General features: G+C 36.5%; 1 protein-coding gene across 1 annotated transcript; it reads left to right on the top strand.

Moving 5' to 3' along the window:
• Window positions 1-6,887: 6,887 nt before the first annotated feature.
• LOC104241125 (G-type lectin S-receptor-like serine/threonine-protein kinase At4g27290) lies at window positions 6,888-10,323 on the top strand. The gene is made up of 7 exons (XM_009796044.2): window positions 6,888-8,263; window positions 8,416-8,535; window positions 8,715-8,839; window positions 8,928-9,138; window positions 9,301-9,538; window positions 9,618-9,768; window positions 9,860-10,323. Exons 1-7 carry the CDS (start codon window positions 7,000-7,002, stop codon window positions 10,163-10,165), a joined length of 2,415 nt encoding a protein of 804 aa, XP_009794346.1. The 5' UTR covers window positions 6,888-6,999; the 3' UTR covers window positions 10,166-10,323.
• The last annotated feature ends 4,926 nt before the right edge of the window (window positions 10,324-15,249 follow it).

Raw genomic sequence — 15,249 nt, 5'->3', positions numbered from 1 at the left:
CCCGAGGTTGGACCACGACGACACCAAGCTTCGACTCGGGAGCCACCGTCTCTACGACATAAGGGTAGATGGGGTTTTCCCCTCCCTCGGATGCTATTGAGAATTATTTTTTCCCCCGCCTTCAGCTCGGGGACTCCCCGCTACTTCTGGAGTTAAGGCTGCTGGGTCGACCTTAGGTTCTTCCACTTTGGTCTTCTTGGATTCCAAAGGCTCATTAGACGATTCCCTTTGTCTTTTCTTCCCTCTGTCGAGTCTCGAGGTATCCTCTTCACCAGATAGTGTTTCCTTCATCAAGGGGATCTCTTCCAGACCTGCACGAATGCAAAAGGTAAACACATGGAGTAAGGACGCTATCAGCAGCAATTCTGTTAGAAGGTACGACTGCAGCAGGAGTAAAGGCTCACCATGGTCCTTGGCTTCCCATCAAGCTTGGGACAGATCACGCCACACACGCTCAGCGTATGGGCAAATCAAACCCAGCCTGTCGACCCAGCCCAAGAGGTACATAACCACGCTGGGGTAAACTGCTACGGCTGCATCAGCAGAAGAAATTAGCACGTGGAAATATGTATCTAAAAAGAAGCAAGGAAACGCTAAATAACGTATCTGTTTATGTTCCATGTTCCACCTTTCGGGGAACGACATCCTTTCCACCGGGATCAGGTCTGAAGTCCTAACTCGGACAAAACGGCTCATCCACCCTCTATTCCCAACTTCGTCGATACAAGCAAAAAGTGCCCTCGAAGCTCGACAGTGGAGCTTAATCAAGCCCCCACGGAAAAGTCGGGGGCTGTACATCCTGACCAGGTGATCGAGGGTGAAGGGCATCCCCCCAATCATGTTCACATAATACCTGATCATGTAGACAATGCGCCAGAAGAAAGGGTGAATTTGTCGAGGGTCACTCGATACCGTTGGCAGAAGTCGAGAATCACGGGGTCTATCGGAGGCAAAGATGGCCCCACCAGCCCAAGGGTAAATGGGTAAGTATACACACTGAGAAAATCGGCCTTGTATGTCGTTATATCCTCCTCCCGAGAAGGGACCTCCACAAGCGCCGCATCCCCCCAGCGGTAGTCAGTCTTCACCTTTTTGACGTCTGTTATTGAGCTAATATATTAAGACACAGGCTCACGTCGTCCCGGCTTCGGAGAAGGTTTTTCGATCATGAAATCAAAACTCATTGCAAATGACCCTAGAACGCCTTCCCCAACGCGAGGAGGCTCTATTGCTTTGCCTTTAGACGAAAGCGAGGAAGAGAAGGTTACATTTTCCTGAGAAACAGAGGTGGAAGTTTTCGCCATTCTCAAAAGATTTTAGGGGGGAAAAGAAAATTGCGTTTAAAAAAGAGAACAAAAAGGGAAGGTAGAAGGAACTTTTTTGAGGGCTTGGTGGTGCAGTGAACAATAAAGAGCGAGAGAAGAAGTATTTATAGAGGCCTAACACGTACGTTGGAGGAGGCCAAAGGACAACCAGTCGTTGTAATCAATTCGAAGGCTTTTAAGGGATGTGTGTACGCGACCTTTTGACATCTTATTTTGTCGTGCCAATCATTTGGCAAGGCGTGACTACCGTCGTGATGGAAGTATCAAAGGGGAAGGAATTCGAGGTCGTTTCTTATTCGTTTTACTGTAAGAAACGCAGCGACTATCTGTATACGGGTGAAATTGGGAGGCCTGATTTCACGATCTTTGTGTCTCTCCCTTAGCTTCAAAAAAGGCCTCGAAGACCCGGGCGCAACTCGAAGCTTCGACCTCGAAGGTTCTTCACACTCGACCTCGATGCAGCATGAGCCGGTGGTTATCGAGGGTAAGCGGGAAGTTCCCTAGACATGTGGTCCGAACTGGCATCACCTGCAAGAATAGTACCAGTATGCACCAGACTGCTAGGTAATTGTGTCAGCTATCTTACTTTGTAATAAATATATATGTACGATGAAGGGTTTCCCTCCTCCTATATAAAGGGGACCTTTACTGTTTTTTGGGATTCATTCCAACAACATTGAATATACTAGAACATGCTCTTTGCTCCCTAACTCATTCTCTCTTGACTCCATTATTTACATTTATTGCTTGCATTAACCGTGTTCTAGTTATTGTTCTTCAGTTATTGCTCATTATTGGCTATAAAGAGCCGCCATCAAATTTGTCGTAATTGTTAATCATCCATCGACTGCCCTTGGTCGTGCATCGATTATCCTCGGCAGGGCTTCCGACTCGACCTCGAGACCCCGATTTCGCAAGCTCGAGGCCCCGATTATTTGCCATTCTGTTTGATTATCATATTGTTTTCAAGCTATTATTTTGTTTTCAAGTCTTTTACTTAGTATCCATTGCCTAACAACTAGCATAAAAAACAAATCACGTATTTTTAGAACCATAAAATCAAATCTAATTGTTATTACCATTTTTGCGGTAAACAACACTCTTATTGAATTTTCTAGCTTTGACATTAGCGACAAGCACCTAGTAGTTGCAACACGCTTTTTTTCATTTTGTAGCAGTGTAGCACTGAAATGTGCTCCCTCCAAGCCGATTTCTCCGCCCTAAACTATTCAAATTCTGAACTATATAATGCTTTCCCTAGCAAAATAATTTTAGTAATCATTTTAATATTTCATTTTACTATTACTAATATAATATATACATCAAATTCACATCTTTAATACCATATTACTTCATATACAGACCAACAAATTAGAGTTAATCTCTTTTCTCAAAAGGCAGAATTAGCATTTGTAAATTCCAATGTGCACACATGATTATTTTAATTAATGAAAAAGTTCATATAGTAACTGATAGCCTTTGCTGGTCTGAAATTTAATTGAACACCGAGTATTGGCAGATGAAGCAGCGACGCCGGCAGTAAGGTAATAATCGTGAACTCAGGAGAAATGAGAGATTTTTAGCAATGCAAATTGAAGGAGCAGTAACCAGAAGGAGAATTTTGTTTTTGTTAAAAATTTAATTCCTATTTGATGTTACACCAAATTCAATTAATTTAATACATATCAAGAATTTGTTGGCTTGCTATATTTTCTGTTTGTCCGACATTAGATACAATGTATTGGATCAATTTATAACGATGGAGCATGCATCTTGTCATAAATTACACCAAAGGCAACTAGCAGCTTGTTTGGATGGTTGTTACCTGTTATATTGTATCGCCCTATTACTTTAAATACAATGTTTGTTTTGATTGTTACTTAAATTTTATTGTATGGTATCATTAAATTCATCGTTATATAATAACGAAAAGTGTCACTTTATGAAACGGCGGATTTAGTGTGGTGGCATCGTTTCCTTGCTTTTTTCTCTCATCTTGTCCTTCCTTATTAGTATTAAATAATATTTTATCATTTACCCTACTTTTTTTTATAATAATTCTACTCCGTATCCTATCTTTTCTTAGTAATTTTGCAAGTTTATTCTTCGTATTGTTGGTGCATTATATTATGAAGTGACGGCAAATGATACAAACTATCCAAACATTGTATTTATCAAACAATATAATACAATATGATATATTATAAAATGACACGTAACAATAATCCAAAAAAGCTGTAACACTTGAAAGCTTTTACCACTTGTTTGTTTGTGAGGCCGCGCCTTGATTTCATATCAAGTTACAGTAAGTCGCTTTGCTTTAATTTTAAAATAGCTATGCTAATTCCAGAGTATTTAGTCAGTTGTAAAATTGATTAAAGAATAAAATTAGTTCCTCGGTTTCAATTTATGTGACAGTGTTTGATTCACGGAGTATAAGAAAAAACGGGAAAATTTTAAAATTTGTAGTTCAAAACAAGCCAATTGTATGGCTGACAATCATCTCATTAAAGATAAAATAAGAAGTTTAAAATTAAATTATTTCTAAATAAAAATATTTAATTTTTTATATTTTTTGGGACAGACCAAAAAGAAAAATATTCTATATAAATTATCAGCTTTCTTAGCCCTTGTCGACTAAGAAATAAGAATAGTCCATAGCTTATTGAGACTGCAGTTACAATGATAAATTTCAACATCAAACATTAGGGATGAAAGTGACATAACTATGGATTTCTCAATAAGCGCCCACCTTCAAGATAATTCAGAACATTCAACAAGACAAACAAAAGGGGATTCCCTTTATTTTAGGGCTATGTACAGAAAATACATGTATTGAATGCATATATATAAAAATAAAAATCCCGCAGCTGTAGTAAAAGGCACCTCTGACTATTGATGCATGCGAATCCTTTATTTGTTACAATAATTAGTCATTGATATTTGATTGCTCAATTACCAAAGACCAAGTCAATTTTCCACTGATAATGATTGATGCATATGGGACAAATTGCTTCTCTATACAAATCGAAAATACTGCTCAACATTGATTTCTTCATTTTTTAGGATTGACAGCTAACTCTCTTCTAAAAAAGACATCTTCGTGCACTTAGCTCCTGCTACATGCGGAAAAAGGTCGGACCACATTAGGTCTTAACTCATCCGACTTTACTTTGTATTTGTGCAAAAAGTAATTTTTATTGCTTCAAAGCTCCCTTCACAGTAATCTCTCTAGCAATACAAATTAAATCCTAGTTGCAAAGACTGCCTTTATGTTCTCACTCATCAAATGTGATTCATGTTATGCAACATTTTCTCAAATTAGAGGGGCTACCCTTCCCCCCCCCCCTTTGGCATATTGTAAACCATGAATAGAAGTCAGTTCATGTAACCAAAGGTATAGGATCAGGGGTAGATCTACAGTGTAAATTGGGGTTCACGTAAACTCATGATTTTCCTATCAAATTAGTTTTTCCATGTACATAATTTAAAGAAAGGATCTAATATTAACTTTGGGAACCGGGTGTTCTATAAAGCTAAGTGGTTCACTGGTTGTCCAGGTGTTTTACTTTTCCAACAACCAGGGATTGAATCCTTCTTGGGATTTTCTCGTCCTTCTCTATTTGTTTTTTCTTTCTTTCATTGTTTCCCCCCTAAAATCTATTAGTCTTCCTACTCCCAATTTATGCTAACCTCGATCTTAATTGCAATCTCTCAATTAATTTTCTCTTAAATTATACAATAACTTGCTTGAATATTTTTGTTTAAATAAAATTATTGGACTTTTGTCTATAATGTTTTATTACAACATATAGTTTATTTTGTAAGTAATTCACATATATAGAATTAGTCAAATGTTAAGATTTTTTGTGTGTTTCTTTTTTCACTAAAATTTGAACAAGTTTTAAATTTTATGGTATTAAATTGTTATTAGAATTTTATTTTTCCTCTGTCTTGAATTTTGATGGTAAGAACTGAATGGTTTAAAAATTGTATAAGTTATCTCTTTAAATAATATTTAAAATTGACAATAAGTCATAAAACACTAAATGTTTCCGTATCAATTGACATTGTTGACCAAAAAAATTTTTGACACTATTTACAAGTAAAAATTGCACGGGGCGCCCTATTTGGTCGCCCCCATTTAATCTATACTCATTTTTTAAATTTTTTTTAACTTGTACCCACTTTTTAAATAACTTCAGGCCCTTTCTCCTCCTTCCTTTTCTTCTTCTTCTTCTTCTTCTTCTTCTTCTTCTTCTTCTTCTTCTTCTTCTTCTTCTTCTTCTTCTTCTTCTTCTGTTGGTGTTGCTATGGAACTTCAGTTCATGGGATGATTGCCATAAATATGGGCTATAAAATTGAAAAGTAGGGAACCTAGTTGTTCTTATGTGAAATTTTCCCTATTTTATCTGCTTTGGATTGGATTGTGCATAGATAGATTTGTTAGATAATAACAGTGGGACCGTATATTTACATTTTTGCAAGCTGGTTCATTTTTACGTCCTTTCTTCACGCAAATCGTCTACTATCTTGAACTGCACATACCGTAAAGCCAATGGTTTGGAATATGCTTCCTTCAGTAGTTAAGTTTTTGGAGTTTGCTGTCTTTTGCAGCCTATATTGTTAATTAATAGCTAAGGCAAAACAAAAACTGAAGTTCGTCAGTTACAAAATAAAAACTTTAGCTCTAGCGCTGAAGTTCGCCAGTTACAAAAATAAAAATTTCAGCTCTAAAGTTGAAGTTCGCTAGTTACAAAAACAAAAACTTTCGCCAGTTACAAAATAAAAACTTCAGCTCTTCGCCAGTTACAAAACAAAAACTTTAGCTGTAGAGCTGAACTTCAGGCCCGTTTACTAGAATGCTGAAGTTTTGCGTGATTGCCTTTGCTACTTCAGCCCCGTATGCTGAAGTTATGCGAAAAATCGGGTACATTTGCAATTTTATTTGCAAAACGGGCACAAGTTAAAACGTGATACAAAAAATGAGTATAGATACAAATGCCCCTATTTACAAGTATCAAATTTGGTTAAAGCCGGTTGTGCACCCACGGACTTAAAAACCTCGATCCGCCTCAGCATAAGATGGTAGTGACAAGAAACAAGGACGACGATTTGCAGTAATAGAAGATTACATATGTAATTTCCCTGACTAAAAATGAAATTTTTGCAAATTTCTCTTGAAGGAAAAAATTAAGCAGCCAATTATGTCCTGTAGCATGTAAAAGTGGGTAGCCCATCTGGTCAAATGAAAGAGACCGAAGTATTAAATCTGTTCTTATTAGTGAATCTATTTCCTTTTTGGTCCATTCCAAAAAGAATGACCCCTTTTTAAATTTGGTAACAATTTAGCTTAAACTTACAAGTCTACCCTTAATAAGAAATTTTTATAACCACACGGGCCCCTTTTTGATTTGTGTAGCACAACAAATTTCAAAAGTATTCATTTTCCACACATGAATATTCAGAGTATCTGCTTGATTGCTGGGGTTGACTATTCAAACGAGATGAAAAGGACAAGTCAGATCTAGTGGTTTTAGAAAAGAGTTATTCATTAATGCACAAGACAAATAATATGACAGGGAGCCTAATCTTGTCTTAGAAATGTTTGATTCTTCTGAATTCCAATAACACAAAGATCATCTGTTTGAAACCAAGGGACCAAACAATTTCCATGAAACGCTTTGCAGGTTTCTATTTCCTTTCTTGCAATATACTGTCATTGCTCTTCATAATTTCCACTGCTTTAGACATTATATCTAAGGATAGCCCAATCGAAGATGGCCATACCATAGTTTCAGCTGATGGCTACTTTGAGCTTGGATTTTTCAGCCCTGGAAATTCCATGAATCGGTACGTTGGAATATGGTACAAGAAAATTTCCAAGGCTCAGAAAGTGGTCTGGGTTGCCAATAGATCCAACCCACTGAATGACACATCTGGCGTGTTAACAGTCACTGATAAAGGGATTCTACTGCTCATGAATGGCACCCAAGATGTGATTTGGTCATCGAATTCATCGACATCTTTGAGGAATCCAGTGGCTCAGCTTTTGGACACAGGAAATCTTGTCCTAAAGGATGGAACTGATCTTGTCTGGCAGAGTTTTGATTATCCAGGCAGTACGTTATTACCGGGCATGAAGGTTGGTCGTAATTTGGTCACTGGCCAGAATTGGACACTAACATCGTGGAGGAGCAGTGATGACCCTTCTCCAGGAGAATATACGCACCGTGTCGATACAAATGGTTACCCTCAGTATTTTTTGTTGGAAGGTCCTGTAATAAAGTATAACACGGGACCATGGAATGGACGTTCTTTTACCGGGGGACCAAATTTGAAACCAAATCCTTATTATACATTTGAGTTTGTGATGAATGACAAGGAGATCTACTTTACATATGAGCTTCTCAATTCTTCTCTTCCCACCTGGGTGGTCTTGAATCCGGCAGGCCTGATTCAACGGCTTTTATGGATTGAACGCACCGAAAGCTGGTTTCTTTACTCAACAGGACAGATGGATAACTGCGATCGTTATGCCTTGTGTGGTCAATTTGGGAAGTGCAACATCAATGACTCCCCTCCATGTGATTGTTTGAGAGGATTTAAACCTAAATATCAACAAGAATGGGATGCAGCAGATTGGTCTAATGGATGCGTACGAAGAACTCCATTGGCATGTGGGACAAGTGATCGATTTCTGAAATACTCTGGTGTGAAATTGCCAGATACACGCCATTCCTGGTTTGACAAGACCATTGGCCTTGAGGAATGCCAGAGGTTGTGCCTCAGGAACTGTTCTTGTGTTGCATATTCTAATCTTGATGTCAGAAACGGTGGGAGTGGATGCTTACTCTGGTTTAACCAACTCATTGATATAAGGGAATATGCTCAACTTGATGAAGATCTCTATGTGAGGATGGCTGCATCAGAAATAGGTAAGTCTATTAATCAACTCCTTATGCTTAATTGGTGGAACTTTGCAGTAATAGCATCTTAAAGACATGCTAATCTGTTGGTTATGTATCAGCTTTACATATAGTACTATCATACCGGAATTTTTTCACATTTCATAGTAAACTTTTGACAGGTTCAAACCATATAGGAAAGACAACAAATGCAGCCATTGCAATTGTATCAATGGTTTCAGCGATAATCGTTCTTGGTTTTCTGTCTTGGTCTGTAATGCGAAGAAAGAAGAGGAAAAGAGGTTAGCAAATTTGTCCATCATGTTGAATAATATCTTAAAGTGCAGATAGGAAAATCTACTACACTACCTGGCTAGCCAGTGGTTGACTGGCTTCTTTCGGTCTGCTCTGAAGAATTTTGGAAAGTATAGTTGCTTCATTAACCTCAATGTCATCTTTACAAAAGTTTTCCATTTTGCAGCCGGTCAAGAAGGAAAGGAAGAGATGGAACTACCCTTGTTTGATTTGATGAGTATTACTATTGCAACAGACAATTTCTCATCAGATAATATCATTGGAGAGGGTGGTTTTGGAGCTGTTTATCGGGTAACTAGAATCATTTACTCTTATGTATCTTAGTCAAAACATATGAATGATGCTCTTGTGGCTTACACTTTGTGTGGATGTGTGGCAGGGAAAACTATCAGCTGGACCAGAAATAGCAGTGAAAAAACTCTCCCAACATTCTGGACAAGGTCTTGAAGAGTTGAAGAATGAAGTTGTTCTGATTTCCAAGCTTCAACACAGAAACCTTGTTAAGCTTCTAGGCTGTTGTCTTGAAGGGGAAGAGAGGATCCTAGTTTATGAATATATGCCGAACAATAGCTTGGACTTCTTCATCTTTGGTTCGATTCTCTTAACTCATGTCATTTAAGGATCCATCTTATCATATCAACATTATTATGCTAACACAATATTCTCTCTCATTCTAAGATGAATGAAAGCGCTCCATAAAGATAAACCAGGATAAAGAGCACTAAACTGAATTATCATGACATTTTCTGCAGATGAGAGCAGGAAGAGACAACTTCCCTGGGAAAATCGCTTTCAAATTGCTATGGGAATATCAAGGGGGCTTCTTTATCTTCATCAGGACTCCAGATTAAGGATTATACATAGAGATCTAAAGACCAGCAATATTTTATTGGACAGCGAATTGAATCCCAAAATTTCAGACTTTGGACTGGCTAGGATTTTTGGTGGGGACCAAATTGAAGAAAAAACAAAGCGAGTAATAGGAACATAGTAAGTTTTCATTGACGCTTTCATCTTCACCTTCACCAAATCATTAACATATAGTATTTAACATTATGTTTTCATGCAGTGGCTATATGTCTCCAGAGTATGCAGTTGATGGGAAATTTTCAGTGAAATCAGATGTTTTCAGTCTTGGTGTTCTTTTACTAGAAATAGTGAGCGGAAAAAAGAACAGGACATTTCAACACTCCGACCACCATCACAGTCTTCTTGGACATGTAAGCAAGATAAGCATTTGCTTCGTCCGTTTCCTGCTGCACTTGTATTTTCGTGAATATCATTTAAAACTAAAATGATTTTGCTTTGTAGGCTTGGTTATTATGGAACGAAGGAAAGGCCCTGGAACTAATGGATGGATGTTTGAAAGAATCATTTGTGGAATCCCAAGTGTTAAGATGTATTCATGTGGGGCTATTATGTGTTCAAAAACTAACAGTAGACAGACCAACAACGGCATCAGTTGTTTTCATGTTGAGCCATGAAGAAGTGGCATTACCTCAACCAAAGGAGCCTGGTTTTTTCATAGAGAGGAATGCATCTGAAACAGATGATTCAAATGAGAAAAGATGCCTCACTGACAATGTCTTGACATTAACTATTCTTGATCCAAGATAGCAATGGCAGGACTTGGGACCTAAAGCAATTTCTTAGTGACTTTTGCCATTACACTAGAAGCTTTTGTTATGTAAAGCGATTAATATATGTATATGTACAAAGGATTCGTTAGAACAGTGTAATTTTCCAATGAAAGAGACTGAATTGAACCCTCTTCAGACCATGTAGCTTACTCCTAAGGGTGAATCGTCTTTCATGTCCGTAGCTAGAAATAAGTGAGTTCCCTTAGTTCTTAGATCTAAGAAGAGGAAAGACGTAGCTTGTTAACCAGGCTCGTAAATACAATGATCATGATAGGCATCGATGGACTTAAATAGCGCCTTGGCGACCACCTGGACAGGTGGAACTTGCTCAACAAATTTACTTTGCATTTCGGAGAAATTACCTTACAACTTCACTAGGTTAAAAGTAAGCTTATGATATGGTAGGAGATCCTCGAGTTTTTCAATTCAAGGATTCTTTGAAGGTCTTAAATCATGGAGAACTGCTATCTCTCTCTCTTATTTTCTGAGTTCTGAAGGTTAACTCATTTGTACCCAACAACAGATCAATGGTTACTATGGACTAGCATTTGCTTAGCTTATCACTTTTTCTTCACGCAAGGAAGGCCAGATATTTCATGATCCTTCTCTTTCATAATCTCCCTTGACTCAACAAAGGCACAATCAAATCATACCTGCAGTTGAACTTTCCCCAACTTATAAGTGGCAGCTTCTTCCAACAACTGAACTACTCCAACTTTTGGCTAGCTGTGCAATTCATTTTTTTCAAAGGCGGCTTGCACTACATCTTAGGGACTGTAACTCTGACCCTGGGACGTTGACATAAATAAAAAATCCAGATCCAATTATTTGACGTCAATCATATGGTATCATATCATATATTTATATTTATTTATTTATACTATATTAAAAGTGGGAAGTCTTTTAGTTAAAATTACTAAAATAACCTTCTTATTACCCTAATATCCTATTTATTTAAAATTAAAAAAGACAAAACGCCTTACTCCTAAGAGAAGACAACGCTACAACCCCAAGCAGTAAAATGGTTGACTTTTCTCTTGCAATTTCAGTGGTCATTTCTGTTTTACTAAGTATAGTGCATTAGTATGTGAAGAAGAATTGTGTTTGCCATTTAATTCATCTCAAGTCTAAAGACATGGCTTTGATTGCTAATAAAGTGGACGAAATTATGGACAAGTACGATAGATTCTGAGTAATTAATGGCCGAAGCAATATGCGCAATCGGATGTTAGTTCTTTCCCGGGAAGAAGATGATTTTCACAGGTACTAAGTCAAAGACCTATGTACTTACATATTATATAATCCCTCCGTTTTATATTAGATGAGGATGTTTGACTCGGCACGAATTTTAAGGAAAAAAAAAAGAAACTTTTGAAACTTGTGGTATTAAATGCTTAAGGGGTAAAATGTTTGTGGAGCCATGATATTTGTGTGGCTCTTTAAAGTTGAATTATTTCCAAATTTAGAAATGTGTCATTTATTTTGCAACGGACTAAAAAGGAAAATACCCCATCTAATATGAAACGGAGGGAGTACTTTATAGAAGTTGTCTTGGTTTTAGCTTATGCCAATTTTTCTACACCACAATACAACATATGCATGTGTAACGTGGGGTAACATTCACAAATAGTCATATAACTATTACTTTTTTTCACCAAAGTCATATAACTTAGTTTTCTCACACAAAAATCGTGAAACTTACAATAACTCACACAAAATTCATAGTGACCGAAAAATACAACTTTTCAGTAGTATTTTCTTATTCCATATTTTTTTTAATCTAATATATAATATTCAACCCGGCCCGACTCAGCCGACCCAAAATTGATCCATATATATTAATTAAACTAATACTAAAAGTGAATCCTTCAAAATACGATACTTTTATCTTTTATTTTATTTTCAAGATTTTCATTTAATTAAATTTATATTATTTTTCTTTTAAATTCTCCCTAATTATACCTTTTATTTCTTATCTTTTTGGCCAAACTCTCATACATTCTGAACTAAGGTTTTTGTGGGGGGAATAATTTAATTTTAGTATTATTTTAATTTATGTATATAAATATTGGGTAAGCTGGGTTGGGTCATTCCTATTTTTAAGAGAAAAATACAAAATTAGCTTGGTTTGAAACTAATTATATTTGTTAGTAAGAAAACAAAATATATATATTCGACTATTATTTTTTAGAGTGATTAAAAGTATGTATTTTTCCTATTTTAATTGGTTATTATTTATTAGACTAAAAATAAAAAATAAAAATATGGAAGAAGAAAATACTAGCAGAAAATTGTGTTTTCTAGTCGCTGTGATTTTTGTATGAGTTAGTGATATCTTTATGATTTTGTGTGAGAAAACAAAATTATATAGTTTTGGGATGCCCTTTTGGAAGATTTTCTGATCAACGATATTATCATAGGGAAAAATACACTAATCCCCAAAATTCTCCATACTTTTCACTTAATAATTCATCTGGAGTTTGTTTCATTTGAACACTTTATCTACATTTCAAATATAAAATTAATAGGCAGCCAAATATAGATACGTGTTATTCACACACTATAGTGAGCAATAAGACTAGGACATGTGAATTTAACTTAAACAAAATTTTCGAAAAAAATAAATAAAAGGAAAACCCACCCACCCCTTCGTCATCTTCCCCACTGCTTTAGTCTTAACCACTGGCTCAATTCTTCTTCTTCCTAATCTCCACACACAAAGTACAATAATCAATGGCACCCTCGACGTTGATTCTTCTTTTTTGAGGTGCTTCTAAAGCTTCTGACGCTATCAATAACGTTTCCAAGCTTTTTTAATAATTGTTTGAAATCTTTAGTAATTATTATAATAATTTTTCTAGTGAGCTATGATGTCACCTAAATTTACACCACTAATTGAAATTGTGAAGCAGTCGATGCAATTATAATTACCCAACGTGAGTCGGGATCGATTCCACAGAGAGCTTATATTGAATTAGGTATACATCTAGACTAAGTGTATGATATGTCCCAAATGCACTTCCACATATTTGGTTGTTTCTTTCTACTTCTAATGTTTATGTTAATGTTTGCAAATGAAAGGCTAGAGAATGATATTTTTGGTGTTGTTATTTTTCAAGTTTATAAAAGATCTAGGTTCGTGACTTCCACCTAGGTGGTTGCCTAACAAATTGTGGGCTTTAGGGTAAGTTTGATTGGTCGGGGTGTAATATAGCAATCACACACAATTACCTACTCAATACCTCACGGCAGTTAGAGTGGTTTTGCCAAATTTTACTTTCTCAAGTCCAAATGGGTAATGCACAAAACAAGTGATAGATGCTCAAGTCGGGTCTTACTATCTCTAGATTCAACCCTTTAATTGGAGCTATCAATTTAGTGAGTTCACCCCAATTCCTTGTTAGCCAAGTTTTCCTAGACTTAGTATCTCTTTCTCAAGTAGAGTCTAAGTCAATCAGGCATGAATCAATGTTTGCAGCCATTAATTCTAAATTCAAGCAAGAACTAGGCTATCACTCACTCAATCACAAAAAAGCCCTAAAATAAATACTCATTAGGTTCCTACACTAGGATTGGGTCCTACACTAGGGTTGGGTCACAACCCTGGCTAGAAATCTAGCTACTCATAGAGAAAATTGAAGAAACTAAAGAAGTAAATAAGATTAAACTCATGATAGATGATAAAGGGAAGAAAATTCAATATTAAAATGATAAACTATTACAAAGTTATCCAAAGTAGTAAAGGAAAAACGATTATCTATTTTTTGATGTTCAAACTTAACCTAATTTTGACGAAGACTAATTATACACAACTGAAACTATTAGACAAAATTGCCCTTGCGGAGGTTCTGCGATCACACAATTATGTGTGTGGTCTGCACTTTGATATTGTCTTGACATGATGGACCTCTGCGCCGCACAATTTTGGGTTGTGGCCACACTTCTTCATATTCTGCGGGCCGCATATTTATGAGTGCGGCCGCACTCTTGAGCTTGAACTTTGACATGAGAGACTTCTGCGGATCACATAGAGGGCGGTAGCACTTTAGAATTCTGCGGCGGCACAATAATGGTGCGGTACGCACTTCTTCAAGGACCAAAATCTCATCTCTTTAAACCTCATCTTTTACGGCCGCATGATAATTGTGCGGTCCGCACTTTGGAAAGGGAATATGTCAGAGGTTCTTTCATGGTCTGTGGCCACACACAATATTGTGCGATCCGCACTTTGCTTTTTTTTTTTTTGCTTTGTTTTAGTCCTTATCCAAATTACTCCTTCTTGAGTTGATTTTTACCTCTTTGGCTCATTTTTCAATAATCCTTCAAGTAAGCACATTTTATCAGTTCTCGGAAATACCTTTAAGAATTTTTGGGCTAAAATGAAAGTAAAAGGTGCAAATAAGTGGTCAAAATCCCTATTTATCAAGCTAATAGAAGAAGAAATAATCTGAGCTGAGAAAAGATGAGAAAAATGAAGAAGAATAAATGTTTGAGATTTTATAAATTCAACTTCATTTTTAATCTGTTTGGTGGAATTTTGAATAAATTTATCTAAGTGTGGATTGTTTAGTAGTAGAAGCCAAAAAAGGGTATTTGTTGGTTTTCTTAATTTGAGGATTTGACTGAGTACAGGCAAAAGCAAAACTGGAAGAGAACGGTCTATACTTACTAAATCGATTTTTTTCACAGCTAAGTCCTAATTAAATTCCTATAGGAAATAGTTGAGTAAGAAAGAGAAAGCAAAGGGAAAATACACAGAGCTCTTATGTCGCTATCAATCGAGCTGAGAGCTATGGATGGTGGTGGACTATTAGAGGAAGAGAGAGGAAGGTGGTGGACCTGGCAATGGTGTGCGAAAGAATATAAGGAAAAAGAAATTCAAAAATAATTTTAATCTCACACTTTGAAAAATAGTGTGATACACGCACTATATCACATCACCAATTTCTATCTATATAACAATTTTGAGATGTGGTTGGACTGTTCAAATAGAACGGACTTAAAATAGATTGTCTAAGTGAAAAATGTGTAAAACTTTAAGTGGTTGTTGATGTATTTGCC

Source organism: Nicotiana sylvestris, chromosome 7, assembly GCF_000393655.2.
Source record: "Nicotiana sylvestris chromosome 7, ASM39365v2, whole genome shotgun sequence".
Classification (NCBI taxonomy): Eukaryota; Viridiplantae; Streptophyta; class Magnoliopsida; order Solanales; family Solanaceae; genus Nicotiana; species Nicotiana sylvestris.
The sequence above is the reverse complement of the archived record's forward strand: the minus strand, read 5'-3'. Positions and strand labels throughout refer to the sequence as shown.

Excerpts from the sequence above, each read along its gene's own strand:
- LOC104241125 (XM_009796044.2), top strand. The coding sequence starts at position 7,000 with ATGAAACGCTTTGCAGGTTTCTATTTCCTTTCTTGCAATATACTGTCA. Across the intron at positions 8,264-8,415 it reads GATGGCTGCATCAGAAATAG|GTTCAAACCATATAGGAAAG; the intron begins GTAAGTCTATTA and ends AACTTTTGACAG. Across the intron at positions 8,840-8,927 it reads GTTTTGGAGCTGTTTATCGG|GGAAAACTATCAGCTGGACC; the intron begins GTAACTAGAATC and ends GATGTGTGGCAG.